Source organism: Xiphophorus hellerii, chromosome 13 (genome assembly GCF_003331165.1).
Source record: "Xiphophorus hellerii strain 12219 chromosome 13, Xiphophorus_hellerii-4.1, whole genome shotgun sequence".
In the NCBI taxonomy this organism is placed as follows: Eukaryota; Metazoa; Chordata; class Actinopteri; order Cyprinodontiformes; family Poeciliidae; genus Xiphophorus; species Xiphophorus hellerii.
The window spans coordinates 25,300,727-25,328,391 of NC_045684.1; the positions used below are offsets into that span (position 1 = coordinate 25,300,727).

The 27,665-nt window shown below is 40.9% G+C and overlaps 1 protein-coding gene across 2 annotated transcripts in view; it reads right to left on the reverse strand.

Annotated features, from left to right (window-relative positions):
- Positions 1 to 13,873: 13,873 nt before the first annotated feature.
- Positions 13,874 to 27,665, reverse strand: part of LOC116731335 (CMP-N-acetylneuraminate-beta-galactosamide-alpha-2,3-sialyltransferase 1-like) — a 101,395-nt gene continuing 87,603 nt past the window's right edge. For both annotated transcript variants that reach the window (XM_032581065.1, XM_032581066.1), the window contains exons 4-7: positions 20,173 to 20,352; positions 18,831 to 18,876; positions 18,611 to 18,730; positions 13,874 to 17,347 (exon numbers count right to left, since the gene is read on the reverse strand). In XM_032581065.1, the coding sequence (XP_032436956.1) occupies positions 17,174 to 17,347; positions 18,611 to 18,730; positions 18,831 to 18,876; positions 20,173 to 20,352 (520 nt within the window). In that variant the 3' untranslated portion in view covers positions 13,874 to 17,173. The remainder of the gene's footprint in view (positions 17,348 to 18,610; positions 18,731 to 18,830; positions 18,877 to 20,172; positions 20,353 to 27,665) is intronic.

Sequence of the window (27,665 nt, forward strand, 5' to 3'; positions counted from 1 at the left end):
ACTTTTGCATCAAACTCAGATGTGTTTCTATATCCTACATGCTTTATAAAAATATTTCTATATTAAATTCTGTTTGCAGTTTTTCATGTCTTATTTTTTGTTATTGTTGTAACCTTTTGAGGACATTTACAAAATGTCCTCAAACATTTAGGAAATGTTCCAAAATGTTCCAGTGAGATTAGTATTAGCTTATTTTTAATTTTTCCTGTAATTTAAAATATATAATCTGATATTCTCAAGTAATCAGAAGATTGCATTGAATTTTCGCAATCCCCCATTCCAAGACATTATGGCCGAGTATTTGTTGTAAATGACATCCTAAGAAATTCAAATCTCAAACTGTTTTTATTGACTTTGATAGTATAATTATTTTTTGCTCTATATGATATATGCTGTATTAAGCTAATACAGCATATAATAATCCTTTGTGCCTTGGCCTGAATAAGTTTGCTACTGCTTGTATGTGTGTGAATTGGAGTTAGTTTCCTTTGCTTACTGCAAAGTAAGGCAACGCAACTTAAAACATGCTAAGTTTAAACTACAAAATATTAGTTGTATTTTATTAGCAACACAACAATATAACATTTGAGTTAGATCGTGAAATTAAAAATGTATGATAAATGGGTTTTATTCTATGTGGAAACTTTTTCATCTAAAAATGTCAATTTGTCAAATTATGTCCAATTACATTTATGTAAAAAAAAAAAAAAAAAAAAGAAAGAAAATTACATCACAAATAATTGGCTTGGATGAATCTTGCAAATAATTAATATCAACGTTTAAAAAGGAATGGCTAAATGAATCTGCAGTTGTACCAGCTGTTTTGCCAAAAATGAAATAAAATATATTTTAAGTAGGGGTACACTGAGAGAGAAATTGTGAGAGTTTGGATTTATTTCCTAAAACGATATCTTATGGCCAACATTTATATAATTTTAAACGAGTAGAAAGCATTTGGTGACAAAACTATTCATTAAAAACAGAAAGCTCAGCACCAACGTGAATGTTCTGTGCTGTATTTATTCTCTCCGGGGAAATTACAGGGCTTGTGAAATGTTTATCAGGGTCATAATAATTGGGCAGAATGAGACTCTTAACACTTGCATGCATTTTATAACCTTTGTAAAAGTTTACTGCACTGGAGGGGCATATTGGCATTTTAAACACTGCCTTGTTTAGTTCAGTAGACCGCATTGCATTTAAAACACTAACGCATAAAAAACACAGAAAAGACCCTCCTGGCCTTAAACACGGAGACACGGGGAAACACCTTCACACCTAATGGGCGCCTCAGCGGTTTATTAAGTTCAAGGTAAAAGTTCTACTTCTTACGTGTTAGATAACCACTACCGAGAACGGAACATTACTTTCTAACAGTAGCAATTTTTCCAATCTCAAACTAAAGTGGTGATGCTTTCAAGATTACCCCTTCATGCCCATGGCTTTCATACGCCGCTGCGTGGGCTGTATGTAGGACACATACAGCCCACTCTGCTTGAATCAAACTGTAGACACTGCAGTTATGCGATGCGATTCTAAAGATACCAACACACCTGTTTCAAGCCTCTTAAAAGAGGACGCTCCTCTGTGGATTTATCCCGTCTCATTGTCTTTTTCTCCTTTCTGACTTCCCATCAAAGCTATAATACCGCATGCTATGAGGCTGTTTGTTCTGCAGCTGGGTATGGCTTTTTGATCAGGCGTGTTGCTATGGAATTTGGCATGTCGCACTGTCAAAAAAGAAGAAAAAACATGTACAAGATCGTAAATAAAAGTCCTGCAAAGTTATATTTGAAAATAATCTGCCAGTGGAACTAGTACTTTTTCCATCAATATTGACTTAAAACAATCTACTGCATCTTGTTGAAAAGTTACTTGTAAATGAGTTTTGTCTTATTTCCAGTGTACTAAGATATTTGCACTAGAAACTAGATCAAAAATACTTGGTAAGATTTTGTTTTTGCAGCCTCCACCGATATCGTCACCAGGATTAGTTTTTCTAGAGAATCTATGGGTGCTGTGAAGTGAATTGATTATAGTTAATGTCTGTTGTTTTATGCCTTTACAATCGTCAAAAGCATGCAATAAAAGTATGTGGACAATGTATGGCTTGCTAATTATACCATATGAAAACACAAAACAGTAACAAATGTTTTATTAAGAAAAGAGACTGAGTCTACAAAACCGGAACTCAAAGAAAAGAGACGGAAAAGATGTTAAAGATGCAGCTGTAGTTGTGGTAGTTAGTCATTTTGTCTCGGTCCAGGAGATTTCTTTTTGTCAGATCATTGGTTCCATCTATCGCCGTCTCTGGTCTTCACGTAGTTTTTTTTATTTTTTCAAAGACAAATAAAAAACTGCACTCAATTCACGAGGGTAGCAGTGTAGCCAAAGATTACACAAGAGTAGAAGTATAAAATCACACACATGAACAAAGAATGTACAGTATATACTTTATACTTCTATCATACTAGAATACAATATTTAATTTATTTTTACTCAAACAGAAGTAAAAGTAACCATTAAAAAAATGACTTAGGTATAAAAATGTATTTTATTAGATACCTATTCATGTACTGAGTAACAGATACTGTAGATCTCAATCTATCTATACAGACAGAGAGAGTTTTTGGCTTCAGTGACAGTATAAGCAAGTTCAGTTTGGAAATGTAAAAAGATTTTTTTGTTTCACTTTTTCTGCACCGTTTCACCTGTTTGCAGCTCGTTTCACTGTTTGCTGCATGTTTGCACCTGTTGGTATCTGATCAAGTCATCATCATGGCGTCACCTCTTCACAATCTGTTACAACCAGTAGATCAGCAGCTCAAATCGTGTGACATAAGTTGATAGAGAAATGAAATACACATGGACAGAATAAATGTATATTCTTGCCACTGAGATCACTGTCATAGCTTTGACAGTGATCTCAATTTCATCCATATTTTAAATTGTTAGGTGGGAAAAAATATGTTTTCTTACTTTTTTTGTCAACTGGGTTCTCTTATCTTCCTCGTTCTGACTGGTGGTGTTGAAGGTGGAGGATTGCAGGCGGATGAGGATCCACTTCACATGATCTCTGTCTCTTTATTCTGGTCCATCCTCAGCCGTCAGCGGGATGCATCAGGAAACTTCTCTGAATTTCCAATCTGGGACGATCAGAGACATTATTGATCTGCAGAATCTGAATCTGGGATCAGAAACTAGTGCTGGATTTTCTATAATGTTTCTAAAATTCTTTAATATTCAACGTCTGACCCATGAACAGGTGAACTTTAACATGAGATGCAGGAGAATCAACACATAATCAGATACACATTCAGTCTAAATAACAGATGATTGAAGGAGACTTTTTCATCAAGTCATCATCATGTCCTCACCTTTTCCACAATCTGTTACAACCAGTAGAACAGCAGGTGGAGCAGGTCTTCTGCTTTAATTATTGGTCAACTCAAGTCATGTGACATGAGTTGACAGAAATGAAATAAAGAGAAAAGACAACAGAGTTAAAGAGGAAAATATGCATGGACAGCAGACAGAACCAGTTTCTAACTTTCAGCTCAACTCTACACAGCTACATCTGAAATGCTTAGTTATGTTGTGTAGATAGAAATATTCTTACTTTTTTTGTCAACTGGGTTCTCTTATCTTCCTCCACCTGACTGGTAGTGTAGAAGGTGGAGGATTGCAGGCTGATGAGGATCCACTTCACATGATCTCTGTCTCTTTATTCTGCGTCCATCCTTAGCTGATGCATCAGGAAACTTCTCTGGATTTCCAGCAGGATTTCCTGTGTCTCCTCAGTCCTCTGTGTCTTCTCTCTCCTCATTGGTCCAGTGATGTTGACTTGTTTCAGTCATGCTAGTGAACCAACACATGATCAGACACACATTCCTTCATTTCTGTCTAAATAACAGATGATTGAATCAGACTTTCTGATCAAGTCATCATCATGACCTCACCATTTATAGAATCTACTAGAACCAGTAGATCAGCAGGTCATCTGCTCTATTCCTGATCCTCCATCAGCACAAAGCTCATCAAAGCTCTGCTGTTATGAAATGACTCAATGAAAAAAATCAGACAAAACAAAAGGGTCAGTGAGGGGAAAGTACAGCAGAAAGTAGGAATCAGATTTGAGTTTTGACCTCAACTTCATGCATATTGAAAACGTTTTGTTGTGTAAAAGTAAATGCTCTTTCGTTTTATGTCAACGGGGTTCTCTTATCTTCCTCCTCCTGACTGGTGGTGCTGAAGGTGGAGGATTACAGGTTCACGAGATCCAACCTGGGACGATCAGAACATCAGAGATCTGATAAGTCTGGACCTGGGATCAGAGACTAGTGTGTGCATTTTTTAATGTCTATTCTCTTTTTGTGATCTTTCTGAGTTGCAACACATGAATATGGCCATATAAAATAAGATTAATAGTTCATTTTTACTCCACATACTCTCCTGTTCTCTACTTTCCCTCTGGATAAAAGCTCTTAAACAGAATTTATGATTGAGGGATTTAATTATGTTCTCCTCTGTCTTCTGATTTCTTATTGGCATGATGCTTTAATTTGGTCTCTAATACAAAATATTATCCGGTAAATTTTACATACTTAATGTGAATTTTAACTCTATATGGACTCACACTTTCTACTAATAGTGAATTTCTTTCTATGTTTATTTAGCAAAGCTGATGGTCCCCAGTGCCAGGAGGAGGCAACTAGTATTATGTGCAGTGGAATGCAAAAACTTACAAGCAAGAACCACGAGGACAAGAACCACATGGACAACCAGGAAAGAATCCAGCGATGAGCAGCTAAAACCTGAAAGATTCAAACTGGGAGAGTGGATTAATGGAGGAACAGGCGGTGCTCTCTAATTACTATATTAGAGAGCACCGCGATTAGAATCCTGAACATCTAAAATGAAAAATCTAGCAGCGGGAAAAGGAAAAGCCCCGGTGCAAGACGATACCTCAGGCTTCCTCAGTCCTGCTAGAAAGCCAATGGTTTTAACAAAACCAACAGAGAAATGATGACATCTTAATGGGAATACTCAGGTAGATCTTCAAGATCCCAGTCTAATCAGAGTCACTTGACAAGTCGTAGTGAGGTCTAAACAACACTTGTCTGGAATGCACTCTTTCTCTAATTCTGTCAGATCCAAATCCAGATGTTGAAGGTATTGGTTCCTCTTCTCTGTCCGTTTCAGACTTCATCCAGACACATATGCAAGGGAATGACAAACTTGGAATTTTGCAGTATGTTGATGGTGAAGGACTAACGACAGGGGAAGACACAATGGGATCCTCACTCGCTGTGCTTCGTGGACTACTGAAGACAGGGAATGACGAAATAGAATCTTCACTGACTGGGGAACTGATGGCATGAACTGACACAATGGGCAATCTTGGAAAGGGACTGAAGACAGGGGAGGACAGAATAGGATCATCACATGTACTCTGAGGTGAAACACTGGAGGGTGAAATACTGAAGGGTGAATGAAAGTGATCCAGCCAGAATGTCATGGGCGAGGGATTGGAGACAGGGGATGACTGGAAAGAATCCTCATGCACCGTCCCTTGTGAGGGACTGAGGACAGGGGATGACAGAACGGGACACTGACACAACATACTTGTGGAGGTACTCAGAACATGATCCTCTTCATCATCGCTGGTTCTGGGCCTCTTGGCAGGGATCTCCTCTTCAGCATCATCACTCTCCCTGGTCCTCTTGGCTGGGGGCTCCTCTTCAGCTTCATCACTCTCCCTGGTCCTCTTGGCAGGGATCTCCTCTTCAGCTTCACCACTCTCCCTGGTCCTCTTGGCTGGGGGCTCCTCTTCAGCTTCATCACTCTCCCTGGTCCTCTTGGCTGGGGGGTCCTCTTCAGCATCATCACTCTCCCTGGTGATCTTGGCTGGGGGCTCCTCTTCAGCTTCACCACTCTCCCTGGTCCTCTTGGCAGGGGGCTCCTCTTCAGAGTCGCTGTCCTTTGACCTCTTTCTGTTTAAGCCGGTCACAGATGTCACGCGAGCCACATCCCCTACCAAACCTACCTGATGACGTTCGGAGATACCAATAGGTCTGGAGTCATCTGGACTCAAAATGGCCTCTTCCCGCTTGTCAAGTCCATGTGTGGATTCCAGTTTGGCCAATTGAGAAATGTCCTCTTGAAGCTCCTGAGATTTCTCAATGTCCCATAGGTATTTAAAATTTGGAGGAAGAACCTCAAGCAGCTGTGACGCAGCGTAAGCACGGTCCATTGTCGGACGGGAACTGGTAGTAGAATCATTACTTACCTCGTCCTCACTGGAGCTGCTAGTACTGCTACCACTGGAGCTGCTAGTACTGCTACCACTGTAGCTGCTAATACAGCTACCACTAGAACTGCTAGCACAGTCGTTACCAACCTCATCTTGACTGGAGCTACCACTGGAGCTGGAACTACACCTAGACTCCTCTCCATGACCTCCAGAAACCATGGTGTCAGACATCTGAGGGAAAACATCTGACCACACCTTACCAAGATCCTTACCGTCGTCTGGATGTTCCTCCAACGTTGGGGATCCATCTGCTGGAAGCGCTACACTATGAGCTGTGAAGGAAAACAAGAAAAAATCTATAGCTCAGTATCAAGACCTTCAGAAAAATCCAAAGCAATGTTTAAAGAGAACACTGAAATACCAAAATACATTAACCCAGGTTTGAAAATGTCTAAATATAAATTTAAAAAGTATGTGCTGTGTTGAAGACTTTTTAATAGCTGATAAAATACCTTTAATCTTACATTGTACCATTAGCGTGAATAAAATAAAACACTGCAAGAAGTTACTCAGTTACCCTCCTATAACTCTCACAAATCTTTGATGCTGTTGAACAAGTATGTTTTATCTTCATAGCCACAGCATTTTGTAAACCACTAATTATTCAAAACTCCTCTTTCTTAGAAAAATCAAACTGAACAATAATAAAATATAAACTAAACTATTTAGTAATAACACAGGAGAAATGTATATCTAAAATATCTAAAAGATATATAAATAGAAATATATATTTTAAAAACTTTTCTAATCTCCAAGTATTAAGGTTTTATTTCAAGCAACGTATCCAAGGAGACCAAAAGTGTTTTTGAGGCATTTTCTGAAACCTGGACCAGGTTGACTTCTTATTCCAAAGATCTGAATGAAACACAACAGATTTTCTAAAACCAGAAATAACTTTTTAAACCACATAAGCAGTGTTAAACCCCCACAACCCCACCAAAAATGTTAACTAACAAATGAATGAAAACAAATGAATTTATATATTCCAAGTACTAGGCTTATTTATTGTTTTCAGATCAGCGCATCCATGGAAAACAAACATGCCTGTCAGGACATATTTTAAAATTAGGTCAGGAACAATCCAGTTTTGTATATCTGTTTAAGATAAAATATATATAAAAAATATTGTCTGAAAACAAAATAAGATAATCACAATAAGCATTTGTGACATTTCTAAAATTAGATCTGAAAGAGATCAACTAAATAATTTAGGGATATTACGCACGCCCACGCACGATGCTCATTACTGGGGCGACAGTGGTAGGAGTTCGCCCTGCAATGGCCAGCCTCTGTCGTCGTGTCCTTGGTCAAGACTCTTCTCCCACCTTTCCTGCTGGTGTTGGTCAGAAGGGCCAGTGGCTTGATAACGGCTGTGGCTACAATCCATTAGCTTATCATCATCATCAGTGTGTGAACGTGATTGTTCTAATAAACCTCTACAAGTCTGATGTCATTGCCATGGAAACCAAATATGTTTTGTCAGGGCATTTTAAAAACAAATTACGGCCAAGAACAGTTTTCCGTTAGTTTTCCCGTTTTTTTTTCAAACCAGCACAACAATTTTTCTCAAACACTAGTGCTTTGTCCACAAATTTCAATAAGCTAACACGTAAGTCACAAAAAATCATTTAAATTAACTCACAAATTAATTTCATCCCACAAATGCAAAAGAGACCTATTAAAGCTATATATTTCAAAGAAGTCAACAAAATTCCAAAGTATTGGACTACAAAGTCATCAAACCTGATACTCTTAGATTACCGTAAATAGCACCGTTTTAGCTTTTTCAAATCAATTCACCCATGTTAGCATTCCTGGCTATGCTAAAACAACCAGATCAACATGTCCCTATCTTGAAAATCATTATAAAACTAAACTATTAAATCATAGACTGTCATAGGGAAAATACACTTTAAAAAATGTTTTTTAAAGTAATATTAAATATTTAATGCGTTTCATTCGGCGTATCCATGGATACCGAGTGTGTATCACGGCATTTTTCAAATCATAACGGTCAAAAACAAGCTAATTTTCCAACAACTGGACAAAAATTTAACTGTTTTTTTCTTCTTTCTTTTGAAATCAGCATAACAGTTATTCTCGAACACTAGCGTTAATAAAGCATTGGAATGTCATTAAACCTGATACTCTCAGTATAGCACATTTGTTTCAATCAATTTGCAGATTTTAGCATATGCCAAACCCCCCCCAAAAAACAGGTCTACATGTTCCTTTCTTAAAAGAATAACAAAAACAAAACTAAACAATCAAGTTACAGACTACCAAAGGAAAAAATACATGTTGTTAAATGGGTTTTTTTAAGTAACATTAAATAGCTAATGTATATTATTTAGCGTAACCATGGAAACTGAGTGTTTATCAGAGCATTTTTCAAAAAATAACGGTCACGAACAAGCTAATTTTTCAAGAATTTGACATTAACTCAACTAATTTGAGTATAATTAACTAAAATACATATATTTCTTAAATCCCTGACATTTCCTGGAAATTCACTCAAGAAAAAGGCTCATTAGTTAAGAAAGATCTATCTTTCTTAGAATGCTACTTGTCTTTTTTTTGTACAGCAGGCGGCATTTCTTTAAAAAAACGCACACAAACACAAAATAAACTAAGCAATTCATTATTATTTTAGTAATAACTTGTTTTTGTTTATTAAAATAGTAGAAGAATGATATTAACCTTCCAGCTGATCACCCTGCTGGTCCTTCTCCTGGCCAGGATCCATCTTTCGCAGGTTCTGGGCTTCTTCAGCAAGTGCGTATTTCAGCAAGTGCTTCTTCAGCAAGTTTTGCAAAGCAGGCTTCTCAATAGGTTCAAACCTTCCGAGGCGTTATGCTCCTTCAGGCGTCTCCTTCAAAAGTCCCGTAGCAAAGGGAAAGAATTCAGAAGCTCAGCGTCATTTATAGGGTTGCCGCCGCTAACGTCGTTTCCATGACTTTTATTGACGAAGGCTCAATGACGGATCCACGCGCTGGTGCGTGAGAGAAAGTGGACTACAGAAGTTGCAAATTGCACCAGCTAAATAGCAAAAGATTCATGCAGGGGACCTTGTGTTGTAGCACAGAGTTCAGTTACAAATCACTCTTACGAGGCAAAAAATATATTAATATATATGATTATAACATATGTTAATATTTTAATGTTGAATTGTTATCTTGATATACAGTAAGTCATTGTAAGGTGTTATAAGTGTAGCTTCCGTTCTTTGGTGCCACAGAAACATTGCCACATCTATGATCTAGTAATGCCCAGCATATGCCTACACAGCCCACCTCCGTTCACACTTAAGTGATTTAACATTAAGAGTCGAAGATACAGATGTCAACTAAGAGAAACTACGTCTTTGTTTTTCCAAATTAAGTCCTTAATGTTTTTAATGGTACATCCCTGTACCTTTCAGAACACTAGTAAACCTGGTGGAGCTGCTTCCGATTTTTCCTGGCTGATTATATGCAAAAGTACATTTTCATTTCCTATTTTCTGATTTATTTATTTCTTTTTTTGTTGTTGTTCATTCATTACACCGTTCATAATACTTGACTATCAACTTTGACTTCTTATTAAATCCAAGTCAATAAGAATAAATAAATAAATAAAAACATCCTATCTTCGGGGCGTGGGGAGCTGTGGGAGGATTTCCATGTCTAATCCAGAGGGCGCTATAGCACCCCCTACCGTCCGCCCTCTGGTGCAACCTCTATCCCTACCATTTTTTATTTTTTTCATTTTTTTCTCCGAAGAGTTTTTGCGGCGCTAGTGGCTCGTATTTTTTTAGACAGTAGGCAGACAGGAAGGAGGGTGAGTAGAGGGGGAAGACATGCGGCAAAGGTCGTCGGGACCGGGAGTCGTACCCGCAACGTCCGCGTCGAGGACTAAGGCCTCCAAACGTGGGGCGTGCTAACCCCCTGCGCCACCACAGCCATTTTTTATAAAATATATTAACAAAAAAGAATTTAATTCCAACAATTTTATTTAAAAAATTCATCTGTAGTGTACATTAATGAAAAAAAAGAGATGCAAACAACACTGATAATTAATTTATCCAGTTATGGTTGATGAAGTCATTTCAGAAATTTACATAGAGAATAATGAGGGAATATCCATCCATCCATCCATCCATCTTCTTCCGCTTATCCGAGGTCGGGTCGCGGGGGTAGCAGCTTCAGAAGGGAGGCCCAGACTTCCCTCTCCCCAGCCACTTCTTCTAGCTCCTCCGGGGGAATCCCGAGGCGTTCCCAGGCCAGCCGAGAGACATAGTCCCTCCAGCGTGTCCTGGGTCTTCCCCGGGGCCTCCTCCCGGTGGGACGTGCCCGGAACACCTCACCAGGGAGGCGTCTAGGAGGCATCCTGACCAGATGCCCGAGCCACCTCAACTGGCTCCTCTCGATGTGAAGGAGCAGCGGCTCTACTCTGAGTCCCTCCCGGATGACTGAGCTTCTCACCCTATCTCTAAGGGAGAGCCCAGCCACCCTACGGAGAAAACCCATTTCGGCCGCTTGTATCCGCGATCTCGTTCTTTCGGTCATGACCCAAAGCTCATGACCATAGATGAGGGTGGGAACGTAGATCGACCGGTAAATCGAGAGCTTCGCTTTTTGGCTCAGCTCTCTCTTCACCACGACGGACCGGTACAGCGCCCGCTTGACAGCAGACGCTGCGCCAATCCGCCTGTCGATCTCCCGCTCCCTTCTTCCCCCATTCGTGAACAAGATCCCGAGATACTTAAACTCCTCCACTTGGGGCAGGACACCCCCCCTGACCCGGAGAAGGCACTCTACCCTTTTCCGGCTCAAGACCATGGCCTCGGATTTGGAGGCACTGATCCTCATCCCGGCCGCGTCACACTCGGCTGCGAACCGCTCCAGCGAGAGCTGCAGATCACGATCTGATGAAGCCAAAAGGACCACATCGTCTGCAAAAAGCAGAGATGAGATCCTAAGGCCACCAAATCGGATCCCCTCAACACCTTGGCTGCGCCTAGAAATTCTGTCCATGAAAGTGATGAACAGAATCGGTGACAAAGGGCAGCCCTGGCGGAGTCCAACTCTCACCGGAAACGAGCCCGACTTACTGCCGGCAATGCGGACCAGACTCTGACACCGGTCATACAGGGACCTGACAGCCCGTATCAAAGGGCCCGGTACCCCATACTCCCGGAGAACCCCCCACAGGGCTCCCCGAGGGACACGGTCGAACGCCTTCTCCAGGTCCACAAAACACATGTAGACTGGTTGGGCGAACTCCCATGCACCCTCCAGGACCCTGCCGAGGGTGTAGAGCTGGTCCAGCGTTCCACGACCAGGACGAAAACCACACTGCTCTTCCTGAATCCGAGGTTCGACTATCCGACGGACCCTCCTCTCCAGGACCCCTGAATAGACCTTGCCAGGGAGGCTTAAGAGTGTGACCCCTCTATAATTGGAGCACACCCTCCGGTCCCCCTTTTTGAACAGGGGGACCACCACCCCAGTCTGCCAATCCAGGGGAACTGCCCCCGATGTCCATGCGACATTGCAGAGTCGCGTCAACCAACACAACCCTACAACATCCAGAGCCTTAAGAAACTCCGGGCGGATCTCATCCACCCCCGGGGCCCTGCCACCGAGGAGCTTTTTAACCACCTCGGCGACCTCGTCCCCAGAGATTGGAGAGCCTAACCCAGAGTCCCCAGGCTCCGCTTCCTCAGTGGAAGGCATGTTGGTGGGATTGAGGAGGTCTTCGAAGTACTCTGCCCACCGGCCCACAACGTCCCGAGTAGAGGTCAGCAGCACACCATCCCCACTATAAACAGTGTTGGTGCTGCACCGCTTCCCCCCCCTGAGACGCCGGATGGTGGACCAGAATCGCCTCGAAGCCGTACGGAAGTCTTTCTCCATGGCCTCTCCAAACTCCTCCCACGCCCGGGTTTTTGCCTCAGCAACCGCCCGAGCCGCATGCCGCTTCGCCCGCCGGTACCCATCAGCTGCTTCCGGAGTCCCACAGGCCAAAAAGGCCCGATAGGACTCCTTCTTCAGCCTGACGGCATCCCTCACCGAAGGTGTCCACCAGCGGGTTCGAGGGTTGCCGCCGCGACAGGCACCGACAACCTTGCGGCCACAGCTCCGATCGGCCGCCTCGACAATGGAGGCACGGAACACGGTCCACTCAGACTCCATGTCCCCCACCTCCCCCGGGACGTGTTCGAAGTTTTGCCGGAGATGGGAGTTAAAGCTCCGTCTCACAGGGGATTCCGCCAGACGTTCCCAGCAGACCCTCACAACACGTTTGGGCCTGCCAGGTCTGACCGGCTTTCGCCCCCACCACCGGAGCCAACTCACCACCAGGTAGTGGTCAGTGGACAGCTCCGCACCTCTCTTCACCCGAGTGTCCAAGACATACGGCCGCAGATCCGATGAAACGATGACAAAGTCGATCATCGAACTGCGGCCTAGGGTGTCCTGGTGCCAAGTGCACATATGGACACCCTTATGCTTGAACATGGTGTTCGTTATGGACAATCCATGGCGAGCACAGAAGTCCAGCAACAGAACACCGCTCGAGTTCAGGTCGGGCGGGCCGTTCCTCCCAACCACGCCCCTCCAGGTCTCACTGTCATTGCCCACGTGAGCGTTGAAGTCCCCCAGCAGAACAAGGGAGTCCCCAGGAGGAGCACTCTCCAGTACCCCCTCTAAGGACTCCAAAAAGGGTGGGTAATCTGAACTGTCGTTCGGCCCGTAAGCACAAACGACAGTCAGAACCCGTCCCCCCACCCGTAGGCGGAGGGATGCTACCCTCTCGTTCACCGGGGTAAACCCCAACGTACAGGCGCCGAGATGGGGAGCAACAAGTATGCCCACTCCTGCCCGACGCCTCTCACCTTGGGCAACTCCAGAGTGGAAGTATGTCCAGCCCCTCTCAAGGAGACTGGTTCCAGAACCAGAGCCGTGCGTCGAGGTGAGACCGACTATTTCTAGCCGGAACCTCTCGACCTCACGCACTAGCTCCGGCTCCTTCCCCACCAGAGAGGTGACATTCCACGTCCCAAGAGCCAGTTTCTGCAACCGAGGATCGGACCGCCAGGGTCCCCTCCCTCTGCTGCCACCCATCCCACACTGCACCCGACCCCTTTGGCCCCTCCCACGGGTGGTGGGCCCATGGGAGGGGGGGCCCATGTTTCCTCTTCGGGCTGAGCCCGGCCGGGCTCCATGGGTAAAAGCCCGGCCACCAGACGCTCGCCATCGTGCCCCCCCTCCAGGCCTGGCTCCAGAGTGGGGCCCCGGTGACCCGCGTCCGGGCGAGGGAACACCAAGTCCAAAGTTTTCCTTCATCATTGGGGTCTTTGGGCTGCTCTTTGTCTGGTCCCTCACCTAGGACCTGTCTGCCTTGGGTGACCCTACCAGGGGCATGAAGCCCCAGACAGCATAGCTCCTAGGATCATTGGGACACTCAAACCCCTCCACCACGATAAGGTGGCAGCCCATGGAGGAGATGAGGGAATATGTTGATTTTAAAACACTGCAGAACAAAAGGACAGCCAGTCAAAGTTCTCACCATGATATCTAAAATACTGATTTTTATTCATAAGCAATTATTTCTCTTTTGAATCACATATGAATAATTTACCCCTCTCCCCGCACACACATCTTTCATCCAAAAACAGTTTATACATTGGCTGGGTATCCACAGATGGCTGAATAACTAAATTATTTAAATTTTAATCATGCGTCTGTCCCACTCAGGTCAACATCAGCGAAACTTCTCAGGTCAGTAAAGTTGACATGTTGCTTCATCCATGAATTTCAAACACTCAAAAATATTATTTAAAAGATGGACAATGAAACAAAGTGTTTACCGTTAGTATTGCATCACGTCTATTAGGGTTAATAGACGTGAAGAAAATAGGGTCTATTAACCCTAATAGACGTGATGCTTGTCCACTAGATGACAGTGTTCCCTGTAGAACAAATAAACAGCAACAGCCTTCAGACAACTCTACAGATTTGCGAAGACATGTAAAGCAGGTCACAATGCAACGTTTGGTTTCAAGGCACATGGAGCAAATCTTAACCAATCAGGAGACAGCACCCAACCTAAGTGCCTGAAAAGTCTGTTCGAAAAAAACCCACTGTGGAGTGTGAATGGATATGCTTTTATCCCCCTCAACCACAGAGAAATTAATATTTAAATATATACAGTAGCTTAGCAAGTAGATTCTAATTTCAAACCTCCACTACATGGAATGATGCTGACAAAACTGACAAACTAAACATGTCGACATCTTAATTGTAACTTTTAGATCGTTATACTGCATATACCATTTGAATTATTTAAAAAAAAAAATTAGAACAGACAATAACAGACATTACAAATTTGTAAATATCAGAATACAGCTGAATTTGATGGTAAAATAAATGTCAAAAACTGTCCATGAAGGCACTTACATCTACTTTTCATTCCAAATGTGTCACTATGTACATAAAAATTGCACTCTATAAGGCATATTTTTGCAGGCTATGTCATATGAAACCCAATCATGGTGATTCTTATCCTTAAGGCCCAAACTCTAAGTAGATGCATACATTGGGAAAATAGCTTCTGGGTGAGTAATTTAGCTGTTCTAGAAAGTGCATTAAGTATTTTTAAACATGATGATTTCAGGAGGGTAGCTAAGCCAAAGCTAAGGGTATGGAGATAAATTAGGGCCAAAAAAATGTAAACTGAAAATAAAGATTTGAAACAGAAAGAAATGTTTTGAAATTGAAAAAAAAAAGTTCAAAGTACTTTTCAGATTCCATTTTTTCCCCCAGTTTATTTATTTTTTTCATTTGAACTTACTTTATGGCCCCAATTTAGCTCCATATGAATGTTTGTTCCGTTTACCTCAGAAGCTGGAATGACATCATGACCAAGTAAACTTTGCTCCAGTTCCAAGTTAAACTGTCAGTGGGATTAGCTATTTGTGTGGAGTTAGTAATACAGGCCACCAGCAACATATTGCTTTGCCTTTTTATTTACCAAAGGAACATGTTGGCAAACACAGGTAAGCCCAAAACTATCCATACCCCTGGAATAATGAGATTTAACATTGCTTTCATTCAAATAAGATAATTTCTGATAGGGAAAGAGAGATACATTTCTTCAAAGGAGAAATAAAAAACTGAAATAAGTATATACATCTTAAAAAATGTCTTTTCAATTAGATTGAATTAAAAAATGCCTCGCAGAAAATTATTTACACCTTTCTCAATAATACATGTAATAATACTTTTGTCTTTGAAGCAAATGCTTCTCATAATTGCATTCCAGTTTTTATTTTTGCATGTTTTAACGACGATATAAGCTCCATGTCTGCTGGAGCTTATATTCAAGGTTGGGGAAACCTCTTTTCCATCACCCTAATCATTAACTCCCTCCACACTTTCTTTGTCAGATTCAAGTTGTGGACACGAGCATGGCTTCTCCAGTGCATCTATGCTAATTCTAATCAGAAGAAAGTACGATTAAGAGTACTTTATACCTAAATCTGCCGGGGGTATGAATACTTCTGATCTAACCTACCAATAATGCACAATGTCACTGAATGATATATAAATTGTCAGAAGTGCCAAAAACACTAGGGAAATTACTTTCGGAATTACATGAAACATCTTTTGAAAGTGTGGCAGCCATGTTGGATTTTGAGATCAGAGCTTGGTAAGAAATCTGACTTTCCAAGTCAAAAATGTAATTTTCCAGTGTGTTCTATGCTATCCCCCCCCATTAAGCCAATCAAACAACCAACAGGACAAATTACTTTTCTATGCATGTAAATGCATTTCTTTTTAGATTGTATTTTAAAATTGGAAAACATTTTTGGGGAAAAAAATAACAGACTGAATCCACTTTCAGTCAATTACCAAAATGTAAAAAATAATAAAAAAGGAATATGTTTATTGTTTGATTGAAATGTTCCCAGTTTGGATAATACTATGTTTGAAGGCTAACAAAATCAGTTATTCTTGAAGGCTGGCTGCAGCCCAGTGGGTGTTTTATATATAAATATATATTTTATAAATGTCACATTGTAATAAAATGCGTTCCTTGGGGGATAAGTTTAAGAATGATCTTCGATCGTCAAACATCTGCAAGGACACACGCAAGGAGCGACGTGATGGAAATGAGTAATGCCAGAATTGATCGGCGCAATAAAAACAACCGAGACTTTGTCATGATGGCCATTAAACCAAGACGCCTCAACTCTCGGATTGTGTCGATTTCTGAATAAGATTTACACCTCAGTCACTAGGGTTCTGACACTAGTTTTTCTTTTTGGCCATAAACGCAGGGCTTAGCAGCTTCAAAAACAAATGAGCCTTTTTAGCAATTCAGGTCTCCGTATGCATACATCAGGAGTCTAATGTAGCACTTTGTCTTTCTGCTGCTGACAGAACGGCTTTGTTCTTTCAATTTCATTAACACAAGGGCTTAAGATGTCCACAGAAAGTCGCACAGAAAGAAAAAAAAATTAAAGTTGGTTAGGAGAAAACAAAAAGAAAACAGAGGGAAACGTTTAATCATGTGACATTGGCATTTTAATACGGCATGCATCTTTATTTTCCTCCTGGCTGCTCAGTCTGGGGTGGAACGTAAGCTTCTGGAAAGCGGCAGTGTTGCTTTTTGTCTCCTCAATGAAACATCCATTTGACAGAAAGTTTCTAATTACCGTGACAGCAGATTCAAGCTAATAAGAAATAACCGGCCTGTATAAAAGAGGTCAAGTAGACATATTTGCAGACACAATGAAATTAGCATTTTGCTTGTATTTTTTTTTATCATTTAAAGTTCGGTGACGTTCATTCGCCGGTCATCCCATGCTCGGTATCATCTGCCAGTGAACATTCGGATTTTGTGCTTGTCCGCCAGCAGCAAGGTGACATTATATTCATAATCTCCGTCATGGACTCCGGTGTGTCTGAAAGCTCCAGCCAAATGGTTCTCCTCCCAATAGTGGTGCCAGTTTCCATACCGGTCGGCGCCAAATCCGAACACGCTGACCTGAGACAGAAAAAGCAATCCCAATAAAATGCAAAATCATCAATAGTAACCCTCAGCTATTGTAAGAAAACATGCAACTATGTTTGACTTGAAAATTGCAGGAAAGACATCGATTACATTAAAGATGCAGTTCTCTACTCCTCTTATGTTCAACATCACAAAGTCAACGCCATCAAAATATCGGCAACGCTTTCCCTGATCGTTAGCCTCTCAGCGATCAAAGATTTGAATCAGGTTTGGGTAGATTTTTATTTCCATCAATTTTGTTAACATGTCACAATGTAGTCTGGTCACTGCCTTCCTACACAATTCAACTCGATTCTCATCTCCCTTCACAGCTCCATCTGGCCTTTCTCTCATTGACCTGGATTTCTCCCGAAGAATTTCTGCCGCGTCAATCAGCGAACAGAAGGAGAAGTTGTGAACGACGACATTAATTTTCTGCGCTGCTTTAGAATTGTAGCAATGACAGCAGAGGAAGTGAACAAAGTCATTCAGTCCGTGTTGGCCACACTTCCAAATATTGAGTGGAGGCAATTTCTGGTAAGTTTCTTAGCGTTAAACTGGAGCATTACATACGTCACAGCTAAATGGTAGCTTTTGGGTGAAATTTCCAACCTTAAAGTCCAAGCCTCCAAGAAGTAATCGTTTCTCAATAGTTAAGACTCCAGACTCGCTGTGAGACGTAAAGCATAGAACAAGAGGCTGGTTTTTACCAGGGTACATAGAAGAAGAAAAAAATTTATTGCAATCCATTGATAAATCAATGTTTTTACCCACCTCTATTCCCGAGCATGAAAGTGGGTATTGCTCAAATTCCTGATCAGAGTTCTCTAGTGTCTGATAGCACTAAATTACCTTGCGCTAGCAACCTACACTGCCTTCTTTCCGCTCACTTTAAGTCCTCTACAATTTCAACAAATGTTTAAGTGGTTCCACACTGTGTTTCTTTGGCAAAGTATGTGGAAATGAAGCTGCCGGAACGTCGTCGTCTTCCAAAGTTACACGCACTTCAAATGTTGCCATACCGTTTGTCCCAACACCTGTGCAACTAGCGTGATAGCAAAAATTAAAGAGCAAACGTGACGTCATTCGCAGTCGGTGCCATTACTGAGGTCCGAGCAGTAAAAATATTTTCGGAAAGCAGTGTAGCTCAGTATAGATCCATGTCATTTTGCTACCTTTGTTGGACAAAAAATGAGTTACATGAGAACAGCACCGTACAGACAGATGATGCTGCTGGACCGGAGAAGTGTCGCTTACCTCGTCACATATGTGGAGAGCAAGCAGCAAGCTGAGGAAGCCAGTCGACGGATATCGTCCATGACCTTCGAGCCACGACTCGTGGACGTATTTGAAAAAAGTTGGACTATAAATTAACACCTGAAATAAACAAAAAAATAAAAATATAGCAGAAACAAAGACTCAGTTATATTGCATTTTTAATCGAGAAAACACGTTTAATAAGAATATTTTAGCCCACCTTATCTTTGTTTGCCTTTATCCTGGCCCTAACTGGTAAATATGTGCTGCAAGAGACATACATACACACAAAGTCATTTTCCTCCTTTTAAGCAAGAGCTCCAGAATAATAACACATCTAAATGGCTTCATTCAAAGGTAACAGATGGTGAATAAAATGAACGTCCAGTGTCTTTTTTTATTAAGCCTGCGCGTATGTAGCCAATTAAATCCAGATACCGAAGCAGATACCAAAGTAAAGCTCATTCTTTCGTCTTTTCTGGGTTTTTTTTTTTTTTTTTTTACACGAGAGCATCTGGTGTGAATCTCCAAGTGTAGACACTAAATGTTTAAATAGAAAGGTGTGTGCGGCACCTGCTGCTGAGCCCATGTTTAGTTAGCATGAAAAATGTCTTCTCGGTATGCAAATGTGGACAAATAGTCCTACGACACTCGGAGCCCCGTTTCACTGAAAACGCGGCAAAACACGCAGCGATCCGAAGGCCGCCGGGCTGAAGCCGACATCTCTGCCGGTGGAGTTCAAATTTAATGATGCAGACGGATTACTCTGGCAGCGGGACAACTCTGCAGTTATGAGCCACATTTGCTCGGAAACTCCCACCATCTAACATCGCGGCGTGATCGATTCGTCAGCCGCGGCTCTGCTTGGCAGCGGCTCCGTTTTATTCCTGCGTGTCCGGTAGTTAAGCTAATGATTATGGGTAAGTGAGAGAGAAGCGGCTAAAGGTGAAATGTACTGGAAAAGAAGAAGAGGAAGAAGAAAAGATAATAATCAAAGTGATTATCCTTGTTGTGGCAAAGAGACGGATAGAAAAAGCAGGAGAGTGTGACTGGATGGCAATCTGGTGTTAGAGGAGTGGAAATGATTCTGGGAGTGAGATACATGCAGCATGCATGATGATGTCTCTGCAGCTTGGCAGTGAGAAAGTGGGTAATGAAAACTAGTTTTTTTTTTTTCTTCTCACACCGAGAGAGAGAAACAAACATTTTTGTTTTACTTAATGACTACCTGTAAAAATATTCATTATAACAAAAACTTGAAACAAAGCAAAAAAAAAAAAAAAAAAGTAGGATGAATAAACCTACTCAATTTTTGCTGATCATGTTGTTACACAAATTTCTGAACAGATAATTACTGTGTTGCTTTATTGCTTTTCCAGCGATAATACCAAACACAGATGCGTAGAAACCGATTCTAACGTGATTTCTAATCCGTTTGACCTGTTGACGCTGAATTTAGCTGATTTCTTGGGTTTGACTTTTACGTCACACTTTATCTTTTGTTCATATTTGAAAACCAACTCGTAGCTTAGTGGGGCTTCAGCTTCTCTCACAGCTCTTACTGTGTGATAGCGCCAGTGGTCAGAGCACTGATGACCCACTGCAGGTCCAGAGTCTTGAACGGGATCAGAACCAGGCTGGTGGTGTTGTCCAAGTCTATGGCGCTTTCTGGGTACATGACATGGTGAGTGGTGCGTGTTCCGACATCCTCCTCGAATCCACTGGTAGGAGCCTGGTTCATCCTGGAGGGACAGACAAAAACATCCTTCATTCAAGAGCCGTTTCGCTCACATCTCCCCTCTTTATTCCCCCCCATTTATGGATCGAGTTTGTCATCTTCCTGTGTCCCTGGACAATTCAGCGAGTCTTTAACTATCAAAGATGGGAAATAAATACACAAGCAGGCCTCAGAAAAAGAGTTTGTGTCTTACTTGATAAGATTCCCTCCAACTTGCTTAAACTACTTAGGGAGATACGTATGAAACACAGCAAAAGTATATTGCTGTGTTTTTATTTTGGGCTTTTTATTTTTGGGCTTTTTATTTTTTTATTTTTAACATTTTCTTACATTATAACCCCACTCTTTAATCTTGCTTGCAGTTTGATGTGAGAGGCCAACACAAAATAGTAGATTTTTGCAATTTTTTTACCCCATAAAATCTGGAAACAGAGTTGTGCATTTGCATTCCATCCCTTTTTTTCCAACGCCTTGCAGAACTACCTTTCGCTGCAGCTGCAAACTGACGTGATGCGAAAGAAGTGTTTTTATTGCAGTTTTGCAAAATACACACATTTTGATACGGCTCATCCCGGCGCAAAAACTTTCGACTGGAAAACCTCGAGGTTTTTCGAAATCGGTGCACTTCCATTAAACAAATGTATTTTCGTAATCCCAATTTGCACAGATTTATGGTCAACAGAAATGCAGCTGCTGACAAATTGGTCTGAGAGCATTTTAGAGACACAGTTAGGATTTAGTTCTTGAGAACTCAAAACATATACCTGTCCTGCAACTTTTACACCCAACAGACGAGAATCCTCCAATAGGTTTTCTTCTTGGACTACACTACATTTAGTTGTATTACTTTCTATTCAGAAAAGTTCCATGTTGGCCTTATATGACCACAGCAACTTCTTCTACATGGCCTTCCAAAGGGCTTAGTCTTATAAAGACTAGCTTTATAGAGTGCACAACTAGAGTTAAATCAACATTAGCAGCATGTTTCTATTACAAATGTTTGCTAACTTTGTCAATATTCCACTGATGTTGAAAAAAACAAAATTTGGCAATTGCGGTGACTCTGTTAAATAAGAAACGCGATTTAAAAAAAAAATCACACGTGAATAAGTTTGTTCATGCAGTAAGTCACTAAAAAACATCCCATGCCATCATCCTCCAACCACTTCCTGTCATTTTCTTCTTTGTGGTTTGCGCCAGCAGCAACATCCGGTTGCTCATCAAGCGACTCGTGTGATGCAAAAAAAGTGTCTCCATTGCAGTTTTGCCAAATAACCCGATTAATACACAGTCAGAAATCGGAAAATGAGTTTGTTTTTGTTTTTTTTTTCAAAATTGATGTGTTTCCATTAAACAATTTTATTTTCTAAATGTCAAATTGTGCAATTATATAGTCAAAGGAAGCACAGCAACTGTGCAGAGTCTAGTTTGTCCTTTTCAGAATTGGTATTAATTTAACTCTTTCAAAGTTATTTCAACAAGAAATTGGTTTCAAATGAAATTAAATTTACTCAGCACAGTGTTGATTTAACTCTGCCAAATTTGCTCCGTGCCATTAAGTCGGACGGCCATTTTTTTGGTAGTTTGCAGACTGTGTCAGAAGTGTATTGTGGTGTAGATGGTTGAGTACATAAGGGGACAACATTTCTCTTTTTAACAAATGTTTGTAACCATGTACAGAAGATATGATACATGTATTATTCCCCTTCACAATTGTGAACTACTTTTTGTAGTTCCAGCACATAAAATCTCCTAAAACCTTGTGGTTGTCACATAGCAAAATGTAGAAAAGTTAAACTGGTATGATACTTTTAATATAAGCAGAGCCACAGATTTTACATAAAAAAAATACAAGAAGACAGAAAAGAGAAAAATGCTTAAATTGTCCTCCATCACCTTGTTCCGCCACCCCAAAAAGCGACTCGGTACAATCCAGCGTCCGTATGGAGCCAGGCAATTACCTCTTGGCAGAGCAGCCGAGGCATCCCCATTATTGTCCCAACAATTTTCTCTCAAACTGGGACAGTAATTGGCGGGAATACAGTTTGACAATGGCAGCTGGCTTCGGTCACAAGTAGGAAGTGACACACAAAGCCTGAAACACGAGTCCGACCCCCTTGTGTGACTAGCGTTACCTATTTGGGAGCTCTGGCCTGAGCAGAATCATCTCCCTCATTACCGAGTCCGAGATGACGGCTATATAACACCCTGACATTTTCAGCCTGGGCCTGTCAGAACAACCGCTGGCGAGAGGCATCATTGGCCAAGGCTATTTATTGTTGATGACAAGTTCAATATGTCACATTCCTCGAATGTGACATATTCTTGTGCTCAAAGGATATGGTTGTATCTGCGCAACAGACTTGGTGCTGTCAAAAGAGGTATAAAGCCACAAGTGGAGAGTTATTACAGCAAACCTCAACGAGGTAGCAAAATGAAAATCAGCAGGACTGGGAACATGGAACATCGAAGTTTGGAGAAATGTAATTAGAAAGGACAAAAGGGAATAAACACAAAGCTTTAGCAAGATTACAAAGCTTCATTTTGGACATTTTAACAGCATTTTTGGGCATTCTTGATGATTCAACTTTTGTTTATGAACACACAGACGCATCAAAAAGGACAGTTTGCAAGAGCAGCCAAAGATCTGGAATCAGTAACAGCTTGGTGGAGTATGATGGCAAGGACACGGCAGTCCTAACTGTTAAATGAACTGGACTTATATAGTGCTTTTCATTTTGACCATCCACGCCTAGGCGTAGTTTTTGCCTGTATAAAAGAGTGAAGTGATGGCGCCAAGGCAGGGCATCAAAGTCAGTTTCATTTTGGGCCATATCAAAAATCTGAATGTTCTTGAAGGACCGGTTGTGACTGAATATTTTGATAAAACCCAATTAAATTGTTAAAATATTAAAATATCAATAAATAGCTGTTCCTCCAGAATTTTGTGATTGTTTTAATGCTTTTCTTTTTTTGCAATCAGATTTGCAGATTTTCTGGTGCCTATTTAGAAATGTCTATAAGGAATTTTTATATTTGCACTAATGTATGATGTTAAATGTGGCTTTTTTTTTTATTACTCACGTTATTAATTATAACTTGACATCAAGTAAGGCTGAGGCAGCTGTCACTTAAACTCAATGTTTTTGAGCAATTTTGAAAAATAAATGCAGTAAAATCAGAGAAAAACAAGTGGAGACTTGATTTTGTGTGAATTTTGCAGATTTGTGAAAAACTGGAAGGACTTATTGATGTAATTAGGAGTTTAAAGGGCCACATAAAAAGCTGCGACGGGCCCGGGGCCTCGAGTTGGTCACATATGCACTAAGCTTTTTCAGAGAACTTAAGGTGCGTCAACTCTGCTGAGAAGAACACATTGAAAAATAAGGAATTTCGGTTGTGTAATTGTAAATCTCTGCCGTTCATGAAATAAAAAAGAAAAAAAATCTGTATTTTTCTTTCGAAAACCTTCACTGCGAGTCAGTGTCAAGCCTTCTTTGTTAAATCTTTCCATTATTGTCTTCTCAGGGCCACTGAAACGTTATTCATTTGAAGCCGACGGATGGAAATTACCAAGAATTTTTCTTCGCCTTCCTGCTTTTAGAGCTCTGTCGAAGAACACACACATCCTTCCGCTTCCTGCCAGAGGGGTCGATGCAAGAATAACTCCCGTCTCTGAGGGCACTAAGAGACGCCCTCACTTGTGTTGATAAGTGGACTCTGTGGATGCTTATTCACTTACTTGTGTGTGTGTGGGGTGTGTGTGCGGGGGTGTGTGTGCGTGTGTTTCAACTGCTCTAAGGAGGTAGATATTTTAAATTGGTTCATTCAATATTCAACTACATCACCTCAGCTGTCTGCTTCTCTGCCCCGGCTCGAGAAAAGTATTCACGGCAGATGGACTTGAAACAAAATAAATGGATGTTCTGGCCCTTCGGAGCTAATAAATTGGATTGCTTATGCACTGGAAACAGAGGTTTTTAACCCGCAAAACGCCAAAACAATCCAGAGACATTTTTAAGTCACACAAATAAAAAGTCATTCAGAGGCGCAAAAATTACATGTTCTTTTTGTAAAAAAAAAAAAACACGTTTTTTTAACTTCATTATATTGCCACCTTCCTAAGTCTATTTTTTTGTCAAAAGTGATTTTGGGGAAAAAATAAATAAATTAAAAAAAAAAAAATCAAAAAAAAAAAATCACCCACTTTCTAATGGCAAAAGATGATTTAAGCAGAAAAAAGTGAAAAAAACAAAACAAACTTGTGTCAAAAAATGACTTGAGCCATTATTTGATAAATATCAACTAGGAACAATTTGCTGTCACATTTAAAGTGCCACCGTTTTATTGAACTTTTTTCATGTTCAGGATGGGTTGATCCTGAACATGATCAACCCATGTTCAGGGAATACATTTCTTGCAGAAATGTATTCTTTTTCTCGCATCTACACTGGCTCACATCATACTCAACTGATGACGAACAGATTGACGCTAAAAAAACATTCCCGTGTTCATTTTAGATAAAAAACAAAACAAAACAATGCACAACTCTGAGGCACAAACTTGGATTATTAATCTTTCTTTGTTGATGAATAATTTTTTCTGTATTGTATTTACGGCCCAAACGGCTAAAGTGTCTTTTAAACTGCAGCCCACCTGCCTGGCTAAAGTATTAGCTGCTCATTCGTTCAGCCGTCACCCTCACAGATGATGCCTGTGTCTTGTTTGGAGTCGCACATTATGTCTCCTTGTCATGACTGCTGAGTTTGTTGTCAGTTACTGTTAATGAATATTCCCGTGAGACACGGGTCACGCTCATGACTAAACACCAAATTGAATTTTAATAAAATGATTAATCTATTGTGCAGCGCAGCAGCGCAGTAGGCGGGTTGAAGCTGAAAACGCAAAGAGACAGAAAGGGACTGCTGTGGTGTAGCAAACAACGAGTCAGTGGAGAAAAAGAAAGAAAAAGCAACAACACTAATAGCTTAGTGTGATGTGACAGTGAGATGTGGCTATTTTTGAGGAGCACAAGAGGAAAGCTGTTGCTGAAAGGTAGCAATTTAAACATCGGCCACAAGTTTTTCACACTTCACGTGGGGGAAAAAGAAAAAAAAAAGGTGCAAATTAAACTTTTCAGATAGATACAAAAAGCTCCGTGTTGAGGAAAACTAACGAAGAGCATCATCGTGTGATCGTTGCAACCTAAAACGACTGGTTTTAGTGGAACTTTTTCCAAAAAGTTTTCCAAGCGACAATTCTGACTCTTTGCTCCGTAGTGACAGGAAAGATTTCCTTTAGTTAAGCGGAAAAAAACAGTAGCTGCGTTCCCATTACAAATGTGTGCAGAACTTTGTCAATGTTCCACTTATGTCGAATAAACGCAATTTCGCAACTGCATTTCCATTAAATAAGACACGTAGTTCAAACCACACCTAAATAAGATTGTTCACGCGACAAGTCATTGAAAAACATGCAGCGCCATGTTTGTCAATGGCGTTGCCAACTACTTCCTGTTGTCGTCTTCTTCATGGTTTCCGACAGGGCAGACATGTGACTCTTGTGATGCAAAAAATGTTTCCATTTTAGTTTTGTGAAATAAGCCAGTTTTTTTGTTTTTTTTTAACCCCTCCAGGGGCTCTTTTGTGGGCTCTAGTGTCCCTTATACGACAGTAGGCTGACAGGAAATGGGGAAGGAGACGCGGAAAGACATGCGGCAAATATCGTCGGGTCCGGGAGTCGAACCCGCGACGGCCGCGTCGAGGACTCAAGGCCTCTAAACGTGGGTCGCGCTATCCCCTACGCCACCACGGCACGCCCAAATAAGCCAGTTTTGATACAGACCATCAGTTTGATGAAGACCATCTCATCCCATCACCAAAACATTTTATTGACAAATGAGTTTTTTTCAGCTTTGCCATGTTTCCCATAAGCAAATTTATTTTCAAAATGTCAACGCGCAATTATATGGTCAATGGAAACAAAACTGAAAAAGAACCGGGTTTATTCATGTAAAGTGGGTAACAGCAATATTAATATTCTTGTTACCAAATTTAATATATTATACTGACATTAGGTTGACTAAATGTTATTTAGTTAATCCAAATGATTAACTTAAATGCTGCATGCAGCAGCTTTACTCAGCTTACAAGGCTAATTTGGACGAAAACTGCAAAGTTTTTTTAGCCAGAGCCAAAAAGCCAAAACATTTTAGCCATTTTAGACAAATGTGGGATTTGCACATATCCGATATACAAGTTCTACATCACATCTCAAAATGGTTTTTGGACAAAATAAAAAAAAAGAGATAGGAAGGCTAAATGTTATCATTTAGCATCATGCATGCTTTCATTCGGTTTGGCTTTCAACAGATACCGTGAAACAGGAAGTTGAATTAAGAAGGGACCAACTAAAACTGGTAATTTTGACCAATATCAGAGGAGTTGCAGTGATTGGTCCGAAAAGAGGGGAATGCAGAAAATGTTCATGTGATTTGGTCAGATTTGCGGAAAAGTTGCGATTACTGGAAAGAAAATCAGCAAACAAAGATTGTAACTGCAGCAAAAGTTGGTCCCACACTTTCTGTGTACCGAACTTGTTCAAGGACAAACTGAAGGCTCGTCTATTCAGGGTTGAGTTTGGGTAATTTTTTTCTCTTAATGTTGTTTTCTTTTTCTGATTGCATCATTTAAAATTTTTGGTGGATTTTAGATTTTTTTTTCCACCATATATGTCATAAATTACTATTTATTATTACTCTGTTAATTTGATTTAGATTTTTATCTTGAAAGGCTCTTAAATTTACTTGTTTACATTCAGATTTTTATTTATAGCCATTCTGAAAGCCTGTTTTCCGCTTTGTGTTGATCCGTCTGTGAAGAAGACAGATCATCAATTCACTGATGCTCGGTAGTGCTTGCCTGCCAGCAGACTGTGCCGTGTTGGTCACCATTCATCACAGACATGTATTTGAACATGGCAAACCATATCCACTAATGGTCAGCACCTGCACAGCCGGTCCTGGTGTTGAAAAACGGCCGTCTGGAAGCTCTGAAGAGGCAGGCGGGATAAATTAGCAGCAGAAAGACGCTGACATGGTTCTTTTTCAGGCTATCCTCATTGCAGAAAGGAAAGAATTGATCTGATCCTTGTTCTCTATGTTGGAGTTTCAGTAAAAAAAAAAAAAAAAATCTTGTCAGAGCAAGTCGCTGCTACGCTTACTACTTCCTGTTTTAATAGTGTTCACTACAGTGGCTAATGATGTTAGAAAAAGGGTTTGTGTACAACACATACTAAGGTCCAGAAGGTCACAGAGGT